Raw genomic sequence first — 24,290 nt, 5'->3', positions numbered from 1 at the left:
AGCAGTAAAGCCATCAGGTCCTGGGCTTTTCTTTGAAGGAAAATTTTGGGTTACTGATTCCATTTCCTCACTCATTTGGTCTGTTCAGATTTTCTATTTCTTCATAATTTAATCTTGAGGATTGTATGTGTCCAGGAATTTATTCATTTCTTCTATGTTATCAGAATTGTTGGTGTATAATTGTTTGTAATAGTCTCTTAAGATTTTTTGTATTTCTGTGGCATCAATTGTAATGTTTCCTTTTTCATTTCTGATTTTATTTATTTGAGTCTTCTCCCTTTTTTCTTGGTTAGTTTAGCTAAAGGTTGGAATTTTGTTTATTAAATTTTTTTAGTTTCTATGTTATTTATTTCTGCTCTGAGCTTTATTATTTCCTTCCTTCTGCTAATTTTGGCTTTAGTTTGGTGTGGCTTTTCTAGTTCCTTGAGGTGCATTATTAGGTTGTTTATTAGAATTTTTTCTCCTTTTTTAATGTTTGCATTTATTGCTGTAATCTTTTCTCTTAGAATTGCTTTTGCCATATCTCATAGATTTTGGTATGATGTGCTTCCACTCTCATTTGTCTTGTGGAATTTTTAATTTCCCTTTTTTGTTTCTTCATTGACCCATTGGTTGTTTATGAGCATGTTAATTTCCATGTATTTCTAAAGTTTTAAAAGTTTCTCCTGTTGATTTCTAGTTTTATACCATTGTAGTCAGAAAAGATACTTGATATGATCTCTGCCTTTGTAAATTTGTGCAGACTTGTTTTGCAGCCTGTCTTACAGTCTATCCTGGAGAATATTTTGTGCACAGTTGAGAAGAGTGTGTATTCTACAGTTGTTGGATGAAATGTGTGTAAAAGTCTGCAAGGTCCATTTGGACCAAAGAGTGCAGTTTAACACAGATGTTTCTTTGTTTATTTTATGTCTGGATGATCCGTTCATTGTTGAAAGTGGAGTATTGAAGTCCCCTACTATTATTGAATTGCAGCCTATCTTTTTCCTAGGTCTAATAATATTTGCTTAGGTCTAATAATATTTGCTTAGGTCTAATAATATTTTCCTAGGTCTAATAATATATCTGGGTGCTGTGGTGTTGTGTGCATATATTTTTATAATTGTTATGTCATCTTGTTGAATTGATCCTTTTATCATTATATAATGAACCTTCTTTGTCTCCTTCTACAGCTGTTAATGTAAAGTCTATTTTATCTGATATAAGTATGGCTACTCCTGCTCACTTTTGGTTTCCATCTGCATAGAATATCTTTTTCTATCACTTTGCTTTCAGTCTATGTTTGTCTTTAATAGTTAATTGAATCTCTTGTAGGCAGCATACTGTTGGGTCTTGTTTCTTATCCATACAGCCACTCTTTCTCTAAATATTATATATATATAAAATCCATTTACATTCAAGATTATTTTTGATATGTGAGAACTATTCCTGCCATTTTGTTAATTATTTTCTGGTTGTTTTGTAGATCCTTAATTCCTTTCTTTTTCTTTTGTTATTTCCCTGTGTGGATTAGTGGTTTTCTGTGATGCTAAGCTTTGTTTTCTTTCTCTTTCTCCTTTGTGTATCTTCTGTAATGTCTTCTATTGTATGGTTGACTTGGGGTTAACATAAACAATTTTGTAGTTATAATAGACTATTTTAAGTTGATAGGAACTTAACCTTGGTTACATGAAAATACTCTAGACCACACACACACACACAATTTATATTTTTATTGTCTTAGCTTGCCTTTGTATCTACTGCATGTTCCTTAGCCACTAATTTTATCTGTTGTTGTTTGTTTGATCATTTTGACATTAAACCTTCATACTAGAGGACTGAAGGATTTACACAGAACCATTTCTTCACTGGGGCATTTTGAGTTTGAATTATGAATTTACCTCTACTGGTAATTTGTATTTTTTTTGTGTTTTTATGATAGCAATTATCATCTTTTCATTACCTTAAGCATTTTCACTCCTGTAAACATTTCTTGTAATGCTAGCCTAGTGGTGATGAATTCCCTCTGCTCTTGTTTGTCTGGGAAGCCCTTTATTTCTCCCTCATTTTTCAATGATGGCTTTGCTGGATAAAGTACTCCTGACTGACAGCTTTTTCTTTCAAGGCTTTAAATATATCATCCCAATATCTCCTGGTTTAAAAGGTTTCTGTTGAGAAATTTGCTGATAGTCTGATTGGGATTCCTTTATATTTGACTTTACACTTTTCCTTTGTAGCTTTTAGGATTATTCTTGTCTTTGAAAGTTTGATTATGATCTGCCTCAGAAAGAATCTTTTGGGGCTGAGCCTAATTGGGGAAGCTTCGAGCTTCCTGAATCTGAATGTCTATATATCTCCCATAATTGGGAAATTTTCAGCTATTATTTCATTAAATAGAGTTTCTGTACTTTTCTCCATTCTTTTTTGTTATTTCTTTTTCTTTTTTCCCCCTCTGTCTCAGTTATTTCAAAAGATTCTGTCCTTAGGTTCATAAATTCTCTCTTTCACTTGATCTAATCTGTTGGTAAAGCTCCCAATTGTGTTTTTTATTTCATTCATTGAATTCTTCTGCTCCAAGATTTCTATATGGCTCTTTTTTGTGATATCTATTTCTTTGTTAAATTTCTCATTCAGATCACAAATTGTTTTCCTGATTCACTGAATTATTTATCTGTGATCTCTTGTATTTCATTGAGTGTCCTTAAGATTGTTATTTGAATTCCTTTACAGGCATTTTGTGACTGTCCTTTTCTTACATCTGTTACTGGAGACTTATTATGTTCTTTTGGGGGCATCATATTTCCTTGCTTTTTCCTGTTTCTTATGTTATTACATTGATATCTGCATATCCAATGAAGTAGTTTCATTTCCCAATTTTATGGAGTAGATTACCTAGAAATGACATTTTCCTGTAGGTGGGTCCGAGGGTGTCTGTTGGATATGTTGTGTTGGCTTTGGTTTTATGTGGAATCAGTAGCATAATCTCTGTGCAGTTTCTTTGGTTGTAGTCCTCATCAGTCATCTCTGAAAATGCCTCAGTGGCCTAGACTTTAGGAGTTAGCACCAGAAATGGTACTGTTTTGCTGGGGTCAGAGACTCTGGGCTGGTTGTTGGGCCAAGCATGTGCAGTTACAGAGGGCCAACAGGATGTTTGGTGGTCTCTCTGAGATACAGAGTAGCTGTCTGACTGGTTATCAGGCCAGGCATAGGTATGTAGCTCTAAGGTTGTCTCTCCCAGGGGGTGGTATTTTGCCTGACCAGATTTTTGGTGGGAAGCAAGTGAGGTGAGCCTGGGTATGGGGTGGTGAGTGCGGTCAATGGCTCTAGGAAGGCTTTTCAGTGGAGGTGAAGCTGCTTCCTGGCCAGGAGATGACATGTGCAAGTGCAGGAGGGCCAGGTTGCTCTATGGAGGCCTGCCAGAAGAGGCGAAGCCATTGCTTGATCTGCAATCAAGCAGGGAGTAGGTGTGCATAGGTGCAGCAAGGCCCAGCAGCTCTGTGGAGGCCTGCTACAAAAGGCAGAACCACTACCAGATCAGCTATCACACTTGAAGTAGATGTACAGTGGTGCAATGGGGCAAAGAAGCCCCATAAAGGCCTGTTGAAGGGAGGCAAAGCTGCCACCTGATCAGCTGTTGATCTTGGAGCAAGCCTGCAAAGGTGCAGCAGGGCCCAGCAGCTCTGAGGAGGCCTGTGGGGAAGCAAAGCCACTGCCTGAGGGAGCAAGCCTGCAAGGGTGCAGTAGATTTCAATAGCTCTGTAGAGGACCACCAGGGGAGGTGGAGCTACTGTCAAACTGGCTGTCAGGCACCTGTGAGCTCTGGGGCTAGTGGACCATGCAGGGTGGGTGCACATGAATGTGGGACCAGTAGTTGGTTGGCGACCTCTCCACTGTGCATGTGTGTCTGTTCTCTTGAGTGGGTAAGGAGATAGTATGTGGGTTCAGACACTGGGGTCTCAGTCATTCTGTCTAGCCTAGGACCCAGGCAACTGGAGTTGCAGTCCTGCAGGCACCAGTGTGAATGTGGTAGAATGAAGGTGGTACCTGAAGAATGGAGGGAGTCAGTTTCCACTGGCTCCCAGGGCAGAGCACACTCTAGCAGTGGGCTAAATTTCAAGATGGCACTGTGCCATAGTCACTTAGGTGGGGAGGGTAGGAGTTGCTCTACCTGGGCTTCTACTATGACACTATGCAGATGCACAAACTCCCAGCTACTCACCAAACTGTGTTTCAGGCCTATAAGGACCGGGCGACTGTCTTGTGGCAAGGATTGCAGGCATTTGTGGCAGCAGTGAAATAGCTGGAGGTTTCTAGTCTACCTTTTCTCCATAAGGAGAAGTCCAGCTGGACTCCAAGCCAGTCCCTTCAGGGAAACAGTGAGGCAGAGGCAGGATGACTTGCTCTGTTCTCTATGGAGCTAACCTGGTCTTCCAAGCGCCACAGGGATTTCATCACTCCACTTTTGCTCTGCAGCATACTTCTTTAGTCATTCCAGTCAAAATATAGCTGTTTATTTAGTTGTCTTGATCCCTTTTCTGTGGGGAATGAACGCCAGACAACTCTAGTCAGCCATCTTGCTCCGTCGTCTCCCAGAAATTTTCGACTATTTTTTTACTTGACAAATAAAAATTGTTCATCCATGTTGTTGCAGATTTCCTTCTTTTTTTAGCGCTGAATAATATTCCATTATATGTATATATATCCTATTTTCTTTATCCATTCATCCACTGGTGGACACTTAGGTTAATTCCATATCTTAGCTATTGTAAATAAAGCTGCAATAAACATGGGAATGCAGATATGTCTTCAACATACTAATATCACACTCTTTGCATATATATCTAGAAGTGGGATTGCTGGATCATATGGTAGTTCTACTTTTAATTTTTTAAGGAACTTTCATACTGTTTTCCATAGTGGCTATACTTGTTTACACTCCCAACAGCAGTGTACAAGTGTTACCTTTTCTCCACATCTTCACCAACACTTGTTATCTTTTGTCTTTTTGATAATGCCCATTCTAACAGGTGTAAGGTGAGATCTCATTATGGTTTTAATTTACATTTCCCTGATGATTAGTAATGTTGAGCACCTTTTTTATGCCTGTTGGCCATTTGTATGCCTTCTTTTGAGAATATCTATTAAGATTCTTTACCCATTTCTCAACTGGATTATTTGGTTTTTGGCTGTTCAGTTCTTTAAGTTCCTTATATATTCTTGATATTAATCCCTTGTTAGATGTATACTTTGCAAATATTTTCTTCCATTGTGTAGGTTTTCTTTTTACTCCGTTAACATATCATATATCTGTTAATATGTAGTATATCTATGGACATATACCTAGTTTTAAGTCTTTTGATATATCTACCAAATTTCCCTACAGAAAGACTGCATGTATTTCTTCCACTATCACCATATATGAGTGCCAGTTCCCAAAGACCTTCTACTATATTTTTTAAATCTTGGCCAATTTGATTGTTAGGAGAAAAAAAATTTTTTTTGGTTTTAATTTGCATTTCCTTGATGTAGAGGGTAAGAAAAAACCCATTAAGGAAAAAAATAATATTTCCCTCACTGCGAACATAGGATAAACCCAAGCCCTCTTCACATGCATTCATATTTACCAGCCATTTGCATTAATTATGCTGATATTTCTATCCCTATATCTTGCCCAATCTTAAACTTTTTCTAAAAAGTTATTTATTTATAGAAGACATTGCTCTATACCTGAATCAAATATATAGTGTGTAATAAAGGTAACATTTAAAATTCCAAAAAAAAATTTTGTTGTATTAGTTTTGTATTGCTGCTGAAAAAATTACTGCAAATTTTGTGTTTTAAAATAACATGAATTTATTATCTTACAGTTCTGAAGGTCAGAATTCTAAAATTAGGTTCACTGGGATGAAGAGAAGGTGTTGACAGTGCTGCTTTCTTCTGGAGGCTCTGAATGGAAAATCCATTTCCTTGCCATTTTCAGCTTCTAGTGGCCACCTGTAGTCCTTGGTTTGTGGCCCTTTCTCCATCTTCAAAGCACATCACTCCGTTCTCCATTTCTATTGTTATTGCTTTCTCCTCTGGCTGACTTCTCCTGTATCCCTCTTATAGGGGCCAATGTGATGACATCAAGCCCACCTGGGTAATCCAGGGTAATCTCTCCATTTTAATATCTTTAATTTAATCACATCTGCAAAGTCCTTTTTCCCAAATAAGGTAACATTCATGGGTTCCAGGGATTAGGCCATGAACATATTTGGGGGCCACTTTTCAGCCTACTACAACTGCATTGTTGAATAAATAGTGTTGAGAAAATTGAATAGCCATTTGAAAAAAATAGATAACTGATTTATAAACTATATCAAAATAAGTTCTAGATTGAGGTAGGGGTCAGCAAACTTTCTGCAAAACGCTAAATAGTAAAAGAGTTTTGGGTTTTCAAGCCATGTGGTCTCTGTAATAACTACTCAGCTTTGCCATTGTAGAGCAAAGCAGCCATAGTTAATACCTAAACAAATAGGCATGGCTGTGCTTCAATAAAATTTTGTTATGAAAACAAGCAAAGGACTGCATTTGGCTCATGCACCATAGTTTGCTGACCCTGGTTAGAAACACAAATGTGAAATGAAAAACAAACAAGCAATAAAAGTACTAAGAAGCAAATACACAAATAGGTAAATTTTTATAGAGTCTTTCTATAGGAACGAGTTCTTAAACGTGTAATCAAGGGCAGAAACCATAAAAGAAAATATTTGCAGATTTGCCATCACAGAGATCAGAAAACCTCATAAAGACCCTGAAAAGTAAATAATAAATTGGGAAAGAATCAGGTTCTTTTTGCTTCTATCAAGGGTGTTACAAGGGGCGGCATAAGTAAAAATGTCCCACTTGAGATCCCCAAATAACCTGACAAAATTAAAATTGACAAGACTGTTTCAGAAACCCAGAAGGAGTATCTTTTGTTTGTCTTTCTGCCACAGGTAAATACCAGCTATGTATACTCAAAATAGAAGCAAGCCTATGTGCATCTTAAGCCCATGAAGAGGATGGAATGAATTTTAGTTCCCTCCCCTTCTGGGCCCCAGTTTCATCATCTATAAAATTCAAGTTGCAATCCCAGTCTTTCTTCTTCATGGGTTGTTATGATACTTAAATGAGAAGAAATAATGAAAAGCAGCTTTGAAAATTATAAAGTGCCAGGATCTAGGTAAAATCCAATTTTAACAAATACTGAATTTAATACCCAACTCAATGATACTCCTTCACCATGACCAGGCAGAAAGCAATGCTATTAATAGTGTTGCTTTGATGATGCATATGGAATAATTCTCTTTGAAGGAAAAATCACAAGCTTCTGCCTATGTAGCTTTCCATTTATTTAACAAAGTTGAGTTTCTTTTAGTACTTAAAATGTGAAAATTGTAAAATCCAGACTATATTAACCATTTGGTAAAGTAAAAGAAGGTTACTACTGGAGCACAGGGCGTCAGCAGGGGAGGCTGCAAAACAAGGAAGAAGGTACAGTCAGGTACCTACATCAGATACGGTATTAGAGCCATGGTAGAAATCTTGGACTTTATTTTAGGAACAATGAGAAGCCACTGAAGAGTTCTGAGCAGCAGCCTGATATATAAAGATTTGTGTTTTTAAGAGATCACCTTGGCTCCAGGGCAAAGAATGAATTGAAGAGGGACAAAAGTGGTAACTAAAAGATAAATTAGAAAGCTGAGCTGGCACAGTATTCCAGGCATGAGCCGAAGACATCATAAACTAAGGTGACAGTAACGGAGGTGGAGAGAAGTACATGGGCTCCAGAGTTATCCAAGAATTAAAATCAACAAAACTTGCTGAGAAACATGACATGGGGAATAATAGAGAAGAATGACAACTAGGCTCCTGGCTGACAGATTACAGAAAACAATGAAAACCATCCCATAATAATGAGGCAACTTCACTAAATCAAAACTGTAGGCACATGATAATAATGACAATAACTAACATTTATTAAGTAGTTGCTCAATGCCTAAGATCATGCTAAGTACTTTATATGTTTTGTTTCATTTAAACCACATCATACATAATACCATGAAAAATATTTCAGCATTATCACCATTTTATAGATGTGGAAACTGAAACACTGAGGAGTTACCTTTTTCAAGGTCCATCAACTAGTTAGTGGTAGAGATGGGATTTGGACCCACTTGTCTATTTCCAGAGCTTATGCTCTCAACACTTAATCCAGAGGGAGGTGCATGAGTGAGTACCCCATAATTGAGCAAAGTCAAGCTCACCTAGAGAAGACGCAGATATCAGCAAAGATCCTCACATCCTATTAGGAAAAAGAAAACTACAGAAATCCTGAGAGAAAAAGATGAAACTTGGAGCTAGTTATTCTCCCTTGAGAAGCTTTGTGTCAGGACAAGAGGCTTGGTATCTTCCAAGATTGTGTGTCCAAGATATGACACAGAATCAGTTATACAAAAATGCGGTCCACTTTGGTGATTGTGATGGCTAGTTTTATGCATCAACGTGACTTGGGCTATGGGGTGCCCACATATTTGGCCAAACATTATTCTGGGGGTATCGGTGAGGGTGTTTCTGGGTGAAATTAACATTTGAATCAGTAGCCTGAATAAAGCAGATTGCCCACCCCTCTTAATGTGGATGGGCCCATCCAATCAGTTGAAGATCTGAATAGAACAAAAGGCAGAATATAAGGGAATTCCTTCCTGACTGCTTAAACTGATGTATTGGTCTTCTCTGGCCTTCAGACTTGGACCTAAATATTGGCTCTTCTTGGATGTCCAGCCTGCCAGCTTTCAAACTGGATCTTACACCATCAGCTCTGCTGGTTCTCAGGCCTGTGGACTGGGAATGGGAAGTATGCATTGGCTTTCCCGAGTTTCCAGCTTGCTGACTGCAGATGTTGGGACTTCTCAGCATGCATAATCACTTAAGCCAATTCCTTATAATAAACTAACTCTCTCTCTCTCCATATAGATATAGCTATAGGTGCAGATATATCTTATTTATTCTGTTTCTCTACAGAACATTGATTAACACAGTGACTTACTAATTCATGAATAAGTTTCAAAAGAAAATAGAGGAAAGTTTGGAACTATAAGGGCTTAGATAGGAAATTTGAGAGCTTAGGTATTATTTTTACTACTTCATTTTAGCAACAGTTGGGATTTTAGAAATAGTTCACAGGTTTTTTAAAAAATCTATTGTTCTAATTTAAGAAATACTTTCCCAATTTATCTTTTGCATGGTATAAATATTCTTCTATACTACTAATATTTATAACATGGCAATAACTATGCTTTTGAAACAAAATAGGAATTTTCTTGTCATTATCTAAGAGGCACTCACAGCTCTCCTCTCCCCCTCAATCCCACAAAAACAAAGTGTTGCTATTGATTGTTCGTTTCTAGGAAACACTTGGCACAGTCCTAGAGAATGGAAAATTCAATAAGTCAAACAAAGAGGAAGTCTCTATTTTTACTCTCTCTCTCCTCCAAGGATAGGGAAAGGGTCCAGGAGGTAGCTCTTGGAATCTGCCCCCTAATGGAGATAGGCCTAAAGTAGGTAGGCCAGACCAGCTTTCTGCCTTGCACTGGGGCGGGATTGCCTTTTTCTCTTCCTGGACTGGCTGGCTCTGCTAGACTTAACCTTCCCTTTAGTGGTGAAATTCCCATTCTTGTGTATGGTCTTAAGGGTAAGGAAGGAAAGCAAGCTAGTTGTCCATCTCCTTTGTAACTTAGACAAGAAGAATTAATCACATGATAAATCACTGCTCACTACAGATTCTCTTTTTGGCCTGGGACCAAATCTCAAAACTCAGTATTTATACCTTTATATTTATGCCTTTGTTGGTCAGTGCCCTGTGAATACATATTTACATATTTACATATGAATGAATACATATTTACACAGAATAGCCAGTCAAGATCAAAATTCATGTGGTTGAACATAAACACTGTCTTAAAATCAACCTAACCCTTTTAATAATACTTTCAAAACATAATCAAATCTAGAAAATGTCACAATGCTATTAAATATTTTTTATCCTAAATTTTCTATTAGTTGTGTTGAGGGATTTGGTTTTTTCTATGAAATAGTTGACCAGGTATTTTCCTACAAAACTAAACAAATTTGAAATACATTAGTGTAGACTGTCCAGTAAAATTTTATAATTTGAAATTCCAAATTATGAAAGTATTAAAAAATGTTAGATTGTCAAATATTTAAAAAGTGGACGAGCCATGTTTTACCTGCCCATTCTCCTTTATTCTGGTTAGATAAAACATCTCTTACTTTAAGAAACTATTCTCCTTCACTCTCAGACCATTCTGGTCTGGGTGGTTTTCCACACCCTTGATCTAGTAAGACCCATGTGGCCCACCCTGGCCAATAAGAGTGCTACTTCCCTGGTTATAGCAGCTGGTTCAGTGACCCAAATGATTTATGACTCATATGGGGCAAAAGTCAATCCTGAGGCTTTTGCTCAAGCTTTTTATTCAGTTATTCATGCAAAAAAATATTTATTGAAAGTCTACTATTAAAGTCTAAAAACACTTATTGAAAGTCCAGACACTATTCAAGGCATGGGAGATTTGTTATAAATAAAACAAACAAAACAAAACAAAAACCAGGAAAATCCCTGCCCTCATGATGTAAATATTCTACTGGGAGAGACAGTAAAATAAATACAATAAATATAAGTAAATTGTATATAATATATTATATAACATTAAAAGCTAAAGGGAAAAAAACAGAGGAGGACGTGAAATGTTAAAGGGGGGAATGTTGAAATTTGTTCAGGGGTCAAATAGCTGTTGGGAAGGAGGTGCTGTCTTTCATTCAGAGCTACAAGGCCCCATTTCTGCTTCCATGAGGGCAGAGTTTGCTGAAAATAAAGACAACTCAGGGGAAAGCAGAACCAAGCATTGCAGAGAAACAAAGTCTTAAATGACTTCATTGGAGCACCTGGACTCAGCTGTGCCTCAAGTTTTTCTCAGTTATGTGAGGCAATAAATGCCTTTATTTTTTGTTTCAATTGGATTTTCTGTCACTTGCAACCAAAAAGACCTGACTAATGCCAACATTTTCAAGTATATATAGAAACTTGAAGTACCTTACAATGTGTTTCTAAGTGGGGTTCCTGCTGTACTTGGATTATTGAATAGCTAGAACTCATTTCTAATTAGCAGTACACATTTACATGTAAACACCTAAAATTAAAAGACTTTAAAAACCAGCATGTTCATTTAAACGTATTTAAACAAGTTTCTTAAAGTGTGGTTTATCCAATTAACTTAAGAAACCCTTTTGTATAGATTTTTCCAAGGTCACTCTTGTCCAGATCAATGAGATTTTAGTAGATACATTTCTGCCATTGTGCATAGAATAGTTGTATTTAGGACTTTTTTTTGAGGGGGGGGTTCATTTGCATTTTTTTTTCGTTAAATTTTTATTTTGTCAATATACAATGTATATGATTATTATGGCCCATCACCAACACCTCCCTCCCTCCTCTCTCTCTCCCCTCCCCCCAAGAATGTCCTTTCCGTTTGCTTGTTGTAACAACTTCAAAAAAGTGTAGTTGTTATATCTTCTTCCCCCCCACCCCCGGTTTTTTTTGTGTGTGTTTTTGGGTAAATTAATTTGTTTATTTTTTTTTTAGCTCCCACCAATAAGTGAGAACATGTGGTATTTCTTTTTCTCTGCCTGACTCGTTTCACTTAATATTATTCTTTCAAGGTCCATCCATGTTGTTGCAAATGGTAGTATTTCATTCGTTTTTATAGCTGAGTAATATTCCATTGTGTATATATACCACATTTTCCGTATCCACTCATCCGATGATGGACATTTGGGCTGATTCCAGCTCTTGGCTATTGTGAAGAGTGCTGCAATGAACATTGGGGTACAGGTATACCTTTGACTTGATGATTTCCATTCCTTTGGATATATTCCCAGCAGTGGGATACCTGGGTCATATGGCAGATCTATCTGCAACTGTTTGAGGAATCTCCATACCATTTTCCATAGAGGCTGCACCATTTTGCAGTCCCACCAACAATGTATGAGAGTTCCTTTTTCTCCGCAACCTTGCCAGCATTTATCGTTCAAAGTCTTTTGGATTTTAGCCATCCTCACTGGGGTGAGATGGTATCTCAGTGTAGTTTTGATTTGCATTAGGACTTTTTTGAAACATTATTAGATGGAGAAGAGAAAATTTTTCACCTTACTTTTTATTGCTGGTGTTGTTATATCTTGAAGGATATAGCCTAGCACCAATCTTCACTGGGCCTGAAGGGAGAACCAGCCATCTGGTCCCTAGCCATCCTACCATGCTGAGAGTTCCGAGTACACTAGGACCAAACTCACTGGAGTTAACTCAACTGTGTAATTATGATCTGCCGCACGTTAGCTGACCAGAACCCCAATGCTGTATTGAACTTTGTTTGAATTTAAGATTACAGAAAGTAAAGAATAGGTTTTAAATTTTCCCCACCTTTCTTCCTCCATTTCTCTCCTCTATCTAATCTTACTTCTTTCCCAGCCCTAAATAAAATAAAACACAGAAAAAAAAAAAAAAAAAGCAAACAAAACAACACCATGACAGTTGCTCTCCCCTTCAACTCGACGTCTCTCTAGCATGCCCTTTCACACATGTAACAGGTTGTTGAGGAGGACTTCTGCTTCCCCAGAACCTACCAGAAAGACCCAAGCTTGGGACAAAGGAGTAATAAGCACCCCATGGTTGTAAGGGAGCCATAAAGAGGGAGTAGACATTTCCTTGGGGCTTATTACAAAGAAGCTAATCTGTCTCTGCCATTTTTTGCCATCTCTGGAGCAGACCCCCCCCCCCAGGCTATGCGAGTAACACAAAAAGGAGATTCAAAAAAATAGTCAGAGGTGATGATGAGTCACCAGCCTGGGTAATCTGGCCATTGCTTCCCCTCTCCTTCCTACCGAGGGAAGTGTGAAGGGTACCTCTCTCTTCACTTGAGCTAAGAAAGATGGCTTTCTAAGTACCAATAGAGTTGCCTGTAGGAGATATTGGCTTCTTTTTCCCAGGTTGGATGCCTGCATGTGAAGCCTATTTGTTTGGCTGCCCATGCCTATCTGAGCAGCGCAAAGAATTGGATAAAGAAAATAGCAGAGGAGTAATAAGTGGAACAACGTTGGTGTGGAGAGATTTGTAAGTTTCCTCTGGATAAGTGGATTCTGGCGAAGGTAACTTGACTTGAACCAACTTTCTGGAATCCCCATCCCCAAGATCAACCCCTATGTGGAAGCTAAGGAGATTGCAAACCCAGGTGGGGCTTCCACATTGGGAAATTGTGCAATGGGAAGGCAACCTACAGTAGGGTTCCACTGATGTCATGCAGGCATCTTAGGAGAAAGAATCAACAGTCAGCCAGTATTTTCCAGAGAAGCAGCTACACCCAACCTAGGATACAATTGCACAGTTAAGTAAAAAGCTTGTTAAACTTCTTGCCTTACCTCTTCTACCTACCCCAACATCGAGAGAATGTAAAATAAGAAGGATGGGAGAAAGAGTGAAGGAGAAGACCATGTCCCTAACACTCCAAGTGCCTCAGGCTGAAGCCTTGAGGGGGTGGAAGGGAATATTAAATAAAAAGGAGACTGAAGTTTTCAAATGAATTAAATAGAACTAGCCTTTTTAGTATCTGAAATCAACTGGAAAGCTATGTGCCCAAAGTATTGCTAAAGGATAGGAAAATATCCATCAGAATAAGACAGATGAAAACAGGGAGGAGAGGAAAATAAAGCCTGTTCTGAGTCAGACTTCTGTCTGGAAGGTTTGCATCTCCCATACATCCCTAAAATATACACCTCTTCCATTTGCATAGCCCTGTGGAAGATTTATACACCTCACCAGCACAAGTTCCCCATGAAATCCCAGGTAATAGTTTGTGGTGATAAATCCTAGGGGAAGGCATAGAATCCCTTCAATATGAGGAAATCCAAGATCTCTGGAAAGGAGGTTACCAGATGTAGACCAGAAAATTAAATTCCATAAAACTCTGGGATAAATAGAGCTTTGAAAATTTTGAGTAGATTTTTGAAATTTTAGCTTTTGGGTCTGTCGGAGCAAAAGTTTTCAACAATTTTTTTTTTTACGTCTTCTATTTGAGGGGACTCTTCTATGTTCTAAACTCTGTACTGGGAACTAAATGCAGCCTAAATGACAAGTGATTTTAACTATACACATGGAGTCTATACAATAGTAAATATTGTACTATACTTTAATATTTTTGCAAATGAGTTTTAGTCACCTCGAGATTTCAAAGACTGAACTAGAAATCAAAAACCTAAGACTTTAGTTTAACTAGGTGAGAGGACACCTATGGTTTTGTCTGCCCAGCAACACTCATCCTTTCTTTTGGTGAACAGCTTCCCAAAACATACTCTCATATCAACACACAAATACACACACACACACACACACACACACACACACCACCCTGGCCTCCCTGTCAAGGCAGAGTTGCATCTTCTTGCATGGCTTTGCCTTTCTAGCCTCAATGGCTGGTAAAGGAGTGAAAAAGTGATGTGAGCTGGGACAATCACAGTGCACTGTCCCCTGGGCCCCATGTATAGTCCTTGCTTTGCTAGGCAAATCAAGGAGGGCTTAGTGAGGCCTTCCCTGGTTATTTTTTGAAAAGAACACAGAGCTCCTTTCTTTGGGTAAAAAAATCAAAGTCCATGGGAAACCAGCAAATGCCAATGGCCACACTGAAGAAGCCAATAAGATGTAGGAGACAGTGAAACCAATACATGCAGAGAGACCCAGAGGTGAGACTGAAAGTGAGTCCTGATGTCATTCGGACCCCTGGAGCCAGTCATGTCCAAGGCCTGCTGCCTTCCTGTGCATCCTGCAATTCAATCACAAGAGTTTATAAATTCTTTCTTTTTGTCTAAGTATGTCTGCACTGTGTTTCTGTTCCTTAAAACCAAACAATTTAAAAGTAATAAAGCTATATTCAGAAATGCCATGTCACAGCTATGGTTTGCCTTCCAGCCCAAGGAATGAGAGACAGAAGGAAAGGGAAGAGCAGGGTGCAGGAGAAATGGGTAAGGAGCAGGGGCAAGAGGAGATGTCATGGATGGAGAAGACACAGGACTGGAAATGGCTCATCAGATGACAAAAGAGCAGAGATCCAAAAATATATTGCTGGTCAAAGAGAAACTGCTATGAAATGAAAATGAACTCTGGAAAGTTTCATCCTACATCAAAGAACAGACTTTATAGAAAACGTCCTGGAGCTTAATCAGTCTTAGGGAAATAAGGAATCATGCAAAGAGAGACCCTGCATGTCTTAAAAAGATCTACACACCACAGTTTAAAACATGACCTAGTAGGCTTTTTTAGTTACAATTTGTACAGAGGAACCCTTTCTTCTAATGAAATATTGCTTTGAACATGAACATATAATAAAGATAAAACTGATGAATCAATTACTTGAGCAATGTAAATCTTTATTGCTTCACCCCCAAGTACTTCATTGTTTGTGGAACCCTTAAAGCCCTCCAGGAGATATTTGGATTTTAAGAGGCATAATATAAAGACCACAGACCAGGAACACATGTCTACACACATGCCTGGTCCACACATCTGTACCATGCTTAAAGACAGCCTGATACTCCTTAGCAACTGCAATCACAGCACCCATAATACAGTACTTGTAAAAAGCATGGAATTTAAATACAGATACTTGGTACTTACAGAAGGAAAACAAACCACATCTAAACGTGCTTATTTAGACCATTTTTTTCTACCAAATTCTAATGTTCATAATAATTGCACTAGTGTTTTCTTTAATCATGCCCCACATACTAGCTTATCTCAGAAGTTTCTATTTATATTTAATGCCTGTATCTTGTAATTTCTTGAAAAGGACAAAGGTGGGATTTCAGTCAAGGCCATAAGACTGCTTTTCTCCTAAGAAACTGTCAGCCAAATTTCTCAGGGAGGAACTGGAAATGAAGTGAGAGACATTGATAAATTTCCCTGCTGAACAATCAATAAAAGCCCCACCATCCAGCTCAGACTCCCACTGTGGAAGCAAGAGCCATAATTACATTGTCAAAAATTCAAGTTGCTCGAGCTGACAGCTACCCCCTTGAAAAGTGACAAGTGATTGGCACTCAGTTTGGGGTGGTGAACCTGGATTGGCAGATGGAGTGACGATGGCAAAAGGCAAGAGTGAAAATTCCTTATTGACTACAACCACCCAAACCCCAGACCACCACCACTCTGGAGGAATCCTATGACACTTCAGTCATATTAACACACCAAAGTGAGCAGCTGACAGAACTTACTAATCAACCTGAACTCCATCAGAGATTCAGAGCATGCCCTGTCCCGATCCGCAAACAGGAGAAGAAAGAGCACCATGTGTGGGTGTGTGTATGTGCAGGTGTGTGTGTGTGTGTGAGTGTACAAATGTGGGAGTTTTCTACATTAAAAGAAGGATATGAAATGTGCTTTCAACTCCATCTTTCTGTGTGACAGCTGAACAGCAAAGCCTGTTTGCTTGGTGATTTTAATCTATGATAAAAATCAGCTGGAGCAGAAGGGTTACAAAGGGCAATAATGAAGAATGAGGTGGGAGTGACAAGGTGGAAAAAGCAGTATTACTGACATACAGACCCATTTGTGTGGTTCTATACGACCTGAGCTGGAGTTAAATGAGAATCCTTCAATCCACTTGCTGCTGGATGTTAGAATCAAATGCCTGCCAAGCACCCCCTTTGCTGGACAGTGTCCTGCTTTTGTCTACACTGGAACCCATGCAAAAAGTTTCCAAGAAGGCTTTATTGTAACCACGCCTGGGAATAGTGGTTACCCACTGCTGGGAAGCAGTTGTACCACAAGAGATTAAAATCTAATGGTGTTCGCTGGTGATGGGAACAGAACAGAAGATGCCTGGGAATGTTGTTACCTCATGATTTCCAAAGTTTAAACTCCTCTCAGACTCTAATGAAAAGATGAGAGAATTAATAAGGAGGAAAATCTCTTGGCAGAGCTGGCCCCATGCCAAATTTTGAAATAAAAACCTTTGCCCCACCCCTACATTCCTTCACCCCTAAAAGAAACTAGGAGATAGTTAGCACAGGGTATTCAGTGCTTTTGGAGAAAGAAAAAGAATATAATCAAAATAACTAACACTGCTTGCGTGTTATTGTGTGCCTGATAATCTGGAGCACTTCACAAGAAGTAAGTCTGTAAGGTGGGGGGCTGTGTTTTCCTGGTTTTACAGAGATAAATTTGCCCAAGGTCATAGCTGTTAAGTGGCAAAACTGGATCAATTTCTGATTCCAAAACTATTAACCACTAAAATCAGTTTATCTCCAAGTGTAGTCAGTGAGCCACCTAAATCAAATCCCATAAGGGTCCCGTTAAAATGCAGGTTCCCGGGCTCACTGAACCAGACTGGGTAGGGGGTTTAAAAATCTGGATTTTAAAAAAATCTCCTCAGAAGAGTCTTCTGTGCACCAAAGTTGTTGAATCTCCTCACTACACTATCCTGAGAAGCTGAGCAAATGCTGGGTCATTAGAGACATTCCGGGTGCAAGACAGTGAATCAAGTTGCTCTCTGTTTTGCATACTTGACAGCGAAATAAAATTAGTTTTTCCATAAAGCCCCACTGTCACTAGACCTACCTTTGGCCCTGGGGAAAGGCAAGTGAAATTACATAATGATTTTAACCATGATATACCACCAGGCCGGAGGGGAATCTGTTCGAGACCTCAGGTGCTGAGGGAGGGGTAAAGGGAGAGGATTGATGAGTCACACATGTGACTGTGATTCTCTGGCAGATACATCAGGAAGGGAGTCCCTCTCACCCAAATGGCTGAGCTCTTTCCTGCATACCATGTCTTTCAAATGAGTGAGATGCGGCAGCCCCACATCAGAGAGGAAATAGCTTGATATAGCCTATGTTCAATGTGCAAGTTCTGTGGTTCACATGAGGTCTGAGTCTCTCCTATGCTGGAAGGGCTTTAGGGGAGTGGGTTAAACAGTTGTTAATGACAACCTAATCTGGGAGTACAGGAGAGGAGAGGAGAAGGCAAGGGCAGTGGAGAGAAAAAGGAGGGATGAGGGGGATGGAAAAGAGGAAGAGAGGGAAAGGGAGAGAGGAGGAAGAAGAGAGAGAAGATGGAAACATGGAAACAAGGGAAGCAGAGGGAGAGGTGCTCTGACTCTGAGTATCCAGTAACATCACATGGCTAGTGTAGCAACAATTTTTTCAACTTTTAAAATTCTCAAAATGTATTAGAAGCATCTGCTTTGCTTTATTTGCTTCATATTGACTGCAAGCAATGGCACTAGGGATTTTCTTAACTTGACATTTACTTAATCATAAAGGCTTACAGACACAGGGTACATTTCAAATACAGGCACATAAAGGTCTGTTTATGAACTTTTGCTGATCCTCCATACTAGAGCATGAAAATGAGAAGAGATCAAAATGTAAGAAGCAGAGTGAAAGAATTAGAGTGTTTTCACTTTTCATCATTTTAATTTCAATTTCTTGCAGGAGCTGTGCTATCTTCATTGTGAGAGACAGTGGATCTCAAGTCTGAGGATTCCTCTTAAGCCTCAAGGTCTTCTGGATGACTTATGGGCTGGCTGAAGCTCTGTCCTATGCCCTCATGTTCTCCAGCTGCTTTTTTTTCAGTGGTGAACAACAGCACATTGGGTTGGTAACCTAAGTGACCAATGAACTACAACAAACATTTGAAGACAATGGCTAACGTGTGGATAGACAGAAGACACTCATGAATCCTGAGCCCCCAGGTCAGTAAGTGCTTGCTGATGAAGATAGGAGGAAAAAAGTCTTCCTTGGTAGTAGAACACAAGAATCAAGATAGTAGGCATTTTGCATTTCTGTCCAGATAGTTACGGGCTTTTTAAACCTTACAAAGTTTGATCCCCAGTGTCCAGCACACTCTCTGGCCCATGGTCAACACTGAATAAAGCCTCGAAGAAAAGATCTTGCTCCCTCTGATAGTAAATGAAAAGAGGTAAGAGTGCTTTTCAGTAGACAATGATGGAGGCCCAAAGTTGTAGTAGACAGAGCCTGAACAGAGAAGAATGGCAGACTCCCCAGCGTAGCCGCATGCCCATGTCTAGAACAATTATTGTATGATAAGAAGTTTTATTCTATCACGTTAATATACAAATGCCAATGTAAACAACATCATATTTTCTGGAGACTGGGTCACTATCCGGAGCTCATGTTTTTGATCTGCCTTTGGCTCCTGCTATGCAACCAAAAGTATACAGGTATTCACGGAAATATACTTAAGACTCATCATTTTATACTTACATTTTCCAGTTGATATTAAAGATGATCCCAGCACACGGTAATTTCCTGGATCTCAAGGGGAAAAAAAGTCCATTTTCCAAAGTGGAATTAGATGATCAGAAGGCAAATAAAGTTCGAGCAGGAACACACTGTAGCCTAATACCTGTTTTCCCCTAGGAATCCATAAACACCCAACCCATCTGCAAAAGCATTCTAAGTAAAACTGTAATTAAACCCTGTTCACAGGGTGGGGGTGGGGGGAGTTGTCTCTGTTTGGTTTGTGATGCCAGACTGTTACATGAAGACAGTCATCAGTGTATGCTAAGTAATTGAATAAGTCAATTTTCACTAGGTTAAGCTGCAGTTACAAATGCAAATCTCAGTGGCTTATGACAACAAAGGATCATTCCTCATTCACACACTTGACAGCAGTAAGTCACTGCAGCTCTGCCCCACGTTGTCTGCATTCAGGTTCTCAAGCTGAAGGAACTGCCCCTACCTGACACAAAATATTCTCAAATGGAGGGAAAAGAGCAAAATGGCTAAAGCATCACAACGGCTCTTAAAACTTCCACTTGGTCATACAGTACATCATTTCTGCTCACATTTCACTGACCAAAGCAAGTCCATGGCTAAGCCCACTCTCAGCAGGGCAAGGAAGTATGGTCCACCCACAGGAATGCACTTAAAGTCACCTGACAGTAGGCAGAGGAGTGCAATCCCCTTACAGGAAGGGCAGCAAATAATGGAAACTGTAGTATACTGTGCCCCAGGAATTATACAATTTTATTTGTTATTTAAGGAAATAGTGCCAGGCTCTAATTGACCTTGTTGCCTCAGCAACTCATAGCCAAAGATTTTTAAATAGTGTTATCATTTTCCATTGCCCATATATTTGCTAGACACAGCTCTACTCCATTTCATCTGGTCAATTGCCATACTCACCATGCAGAGAAAGACTTCCATTCCTCACAGCCAGGAACTTGACTCCATATGGAAAGAAGGGGGTAGAGTGGGAACTCCCATAGAGTTTGATCTGAGCTTTGCCTTGGAAGGGTTTGTCCTCGGATCCAATCCGGAGCTCTCCACCATCAGAAACAAGGATGGAGTGGGCCCTGAGAACAATGGGTCCTGGAGCCATGAAAATCAGCCTGCCCCCTAAAGGAAAAAGACAGATTTGTGAGTCCCTGGGAGGATGAGGCTCACCCCGTTTGACAGTTCCAGTGTCTGATGAAATCCCCTTCATTTATATACTTCTGCTGGAATTTATACTTATTTTATCTTGCCCTCTCTTCTATAAGCATGATAGGGTAGATCAGACACCCAGAAGTAGAAGCACAATGTTACTAAGCCAGCTTAGGTTGTCTATTACTATTCCTTGCAGCTTTACTTATAATATTTTTCATGACAGTAATCTAAATGTCCAACAACTTAGGAATGGTTAAATAAGGAATGAGAAGGCCACTAACTTTACCATTTAGTAAAAGATAAAATCAGCTTATAAAATTTTTTTTAAAAACTGGGAAACAAGTGTATAAGAAATAGAGATAAAAGAAAAGGTGCCTTGTAAGAATTACAGTAAAAGCAAGTACAATGAAGGCATGTGTAACATTTTAGTTAACCAGCATCCATTACACTTTCTTTTGATAATAGAAATTCCTAATTTCCTTGAGGAATCGCTCTGCCCCACTGAATAGAGCTGAGTGGGACTGTCAATTACGATGTCTTGTCCTACTATGAGCTTGGAGAACAGTACGTTAAGTGAAATGAGCCAGGCACAGAAAGAAATAACACACGTTATCACTCATGAGTGGGAGCTAAGAAACAAAGAAAGACAGACCATAATAAAACACTGAACTTTCAGAAAAAGACAACAGACCTATAGTTACAGAGGTGGGAAAGGGGGAGTGGAGGGGGAATAGGGAGGAATTAGTTAAGGGACACAATAAGTAATTATGATTTGTAATGATGAACAGGCTAATAATATTGATTTGATCATCACATACTGTACACAAATACTGAAAGTCAACTCTGTACTCCATAAATATGTACGAATAAAAATTTAAAAATTTAAATTAAAAAAATAAAATAAAAAAGACGTCTTGTTCTACCGTATCCTGAGTCACATACTTGGGCTTCAAAAGGAATGTGGAACCAATGGGAAGAGAAGACAGGAAATGTTTAGATCTCATTAACACTAGTGGTAGCATTCTAAGGAGGCTGGGAAGAGTTCCTGCTTCTGAGACCCCCACCAGCTAAGCCCTGCCTCCATGCCCTGATTTCTATCTATTTCTGTACCTGATTTTCCAAATCAATTTCCATTAATTCAGTAAGCTACCCAGTATCTTTGTAATAAATTTTTTTAAAGAAAAGTTTCTGTTATTTACAACCAAATAATCTTAATTGTTACAGATACCATTTTGCTCAAATATTCAAATTTTCTGCCCCCTAAAGGGGGGCAAATAACATGGGGATATTATTTTATAGTAGAATTATTTTACATTGTAAGAGTAGTAATTAAAGTATTAAAAAGATACTTTCATCTTCATAATACCTTCCTTTAAAAGGATTTAGAATGTTTACATTTCACATGGAATTTTCCCAATAATGTCAAAATAATTAAAGCATCCCACATAAACAAACACTTTAAGCTGAAGGAGCTACTAAATCCATCTCCCTCCTGTAAGTCATTTGCAAAAGCACTGGACTAGACTCTTCTACCCTGTAACAAAGTGGTCAGAGTTGTGACTTTATATTGGAAACACAAGAGCTCCTCTTTTCCAAAGCCTACAATAGCTTCCCATCTCACTCAAAATAAAAGTCAAAGTCCTTATATTGGGCTACAAAAGGCCCCTCATGATTTGCCACCCCATCTCTGACACCTCTCCAACATCATCTTTTAAAACTCAGTGTTCACTCATCTGCCCAAACACATTGGCCTTTTCTTAGTTCTCAACAGGCCTAGGAATTAAGCACATGCTCTTCCTTTTTGTAGAACATTCTTTTGTTGAATATTCACATGGCTCGCTCCCCCTTGCTTCTATTCAAATGTTAACTTCTCACCAAGGCCTTTCCTCTCCAGTCTATATAAAATAGTATGCCCTAGCCTCATACCCAAATGTGTTTTTCTTCATAACACTTAACATCAGACATACTGTATATTTACATGTATATTTTCTGCTCTCTCCCCCACTAGAACACATGCTTCATTAGGGCAATTATTTCTTCTGTTCACTTCTAAATTCCTGGTGTCTAGAACAGTGACTAGTAGGTAGTTGGCACTCAATGTATAATTGTTGAATGAATAAATAAATGGTGGTGTCTTTAGAGAATCTGATTTAAGTACCTGAATCTCCTTATGTACAAACGCACACACATGCTCCCATTTTCTCAGAAAGAATGTTATTATATTTAATGTACAAGCCCATACATTGTCTCAATGACCTACAGGTAGACAAAGGATATAAGAGAGACAGCAAAGTGTCAGAAATGGCTCAAAGGGCAGTTTCTGCTGTAAAAAGGAGGGTCTTTATGAGGGGCAGAGGGGAAGAAAGAGTCTTCACCTGCTAAATTTAGTTCTAAATCCAGCGTGCCAAATTACTGAGTTGAATTGTTGTTGCTTTCCAGAAATCACAACTGGACGCAGTTAAACTGGAGGAATGAGAGGCAAAGAAGAAAACGGCTAAGATCCTTTAGTCATTTTTGTTTACCTCCGTCTTAGTGCAGGCACAGTGATCAGCAAATGTCTGACCCTGTAGTCAAACATGGAGGCTTCTTCCCTAACCTTCTGTTCCAAAACTTTTCTCCAGCTTTCCTCAGCTCTCTTCATCAAGTCTTCTCGTCTTCAATCCTAAAAGCTCAAGCCCCACACCAGCAGTAACAGTCACAAGATGTTTATCTGGACTAGACCCATTAAATTTAGTGCTCTGTCCTTTCAGCCACAATTCAGGACACACCCCTCTTGGGTATTTAGTTTCTCCATCTGTAAAATGTGCATGGTAGGAGTTTCTCCCTCACAGAATTATGGTGAGATTTATTAAAATAATGCATGTACATCCCTGGTCTGTGGTCTCACACCTGCCCGAAACTTAATGCCACGGTGTCTGCTGCTGTCATTACATGCACCGTCTTCACATCCCATATTCTGGCTATGACCTGCTCCATTTCTTAGCTGCCCATCACCTTAGGACTGCTGTCCCACCTACTTTCAACGTCTCACCGTTGCTAGTCCTGACCTTTTTTTGAAATATGTCATATAAATCATACTCTAGGGTAAACTATCCAAAAAACAGGGGATTATCCTTCGGCAATCTATAGGCTCAGTGGCAGAGCAGTGCCATACTGCTTAATGACCTCCAGAGAACCCACCAGCAATTTTGGCTTTAATTGTCTCTTCCATTGTCATTACACACAGAACTGCAGTAATAAACATGAAGCCTGCCATGAACAAGAAGGAAGAAATTTGACCTGTATGGTCAAAATACTTTGTACTTTCTATGTTAAGTAAAACTTTCTCACTCACAGCCACATGTCATTAATGTCCTAACTAATTACATTCAACTGGTAGACTATGGACTTGCATGGCAGGACTCACCCATCATAAACAGTCATCAAATCAGAATTGATCTCGATGAGTGGTGGAAGCATGGTAGAGAATCGGGGTTCCTGTCCTGACTCTGCTGTTGGCCTCTGAATGACCCTCGGTAAATCCCATAAAATTGCTGGACCTCGGATTACTAAATTCCCAAATCTGTCTTACTCAGTGCCTAAGGAAGGTCTGTTTTGTCATCGGCAAAGCAAAGGGTAGAAACATGCATTCATTGAGCCTCCTCCCAACTCTAGAACATTTGATGTTCATATCTTTAAGAATACAGTCAGGCATGTATTTGCACTAAAAAAGACACAAGGTACATGCTTCCTGACTCCAACTAGGCTGCAGTGAACTTTGGATTTCACTTGAAAAA

General features: G+C 39.1%; 1 protein-coding gene across 1 annotated transcript in view; it reads right to left on the bottom strand.

Moving 5' to 3' along the window:
- The window catches only part of LOC103597076 (fibrocystin-like), a gene marked incomplete at its 3' end in the record, with an annotated part of 308,904 nt that overhangs the window by 266,981 nt on the left and 17,633 nt on the right, over nt 1–24,290 (bottom strand). The window contains exon 2 of the mRNA XM_008580875.1: nt 20,272–20,484. Coding sequence (XP_008579097.1) covers nt 20,272–20,467 — 196 coding nt within the window. The remainder of the gene's footprint in view (nt 1–20,271; nt 20,485–24,290) is intronic.

The sequence above is a fragment of the Galeopterus variegatus genome, unplaced genomic scaffold (genome assembly GCF_000696425.1).
Source record: "Galeopterus variegatus unplaced genomic scaffold, G_variegatus-3.0.2 Scaffold2185, whole genome shotgun sequence".
NCBI classification, from domain to species: Eukaryota; Metazoa; Chordata; class Mammalia; order Dermoptera; family Cynocephalidae; genus Galeopterus; species Galeopterus variegatus.
This window is presented reverse-complemented; position numbering and strand designations above follow the sequence as displayed.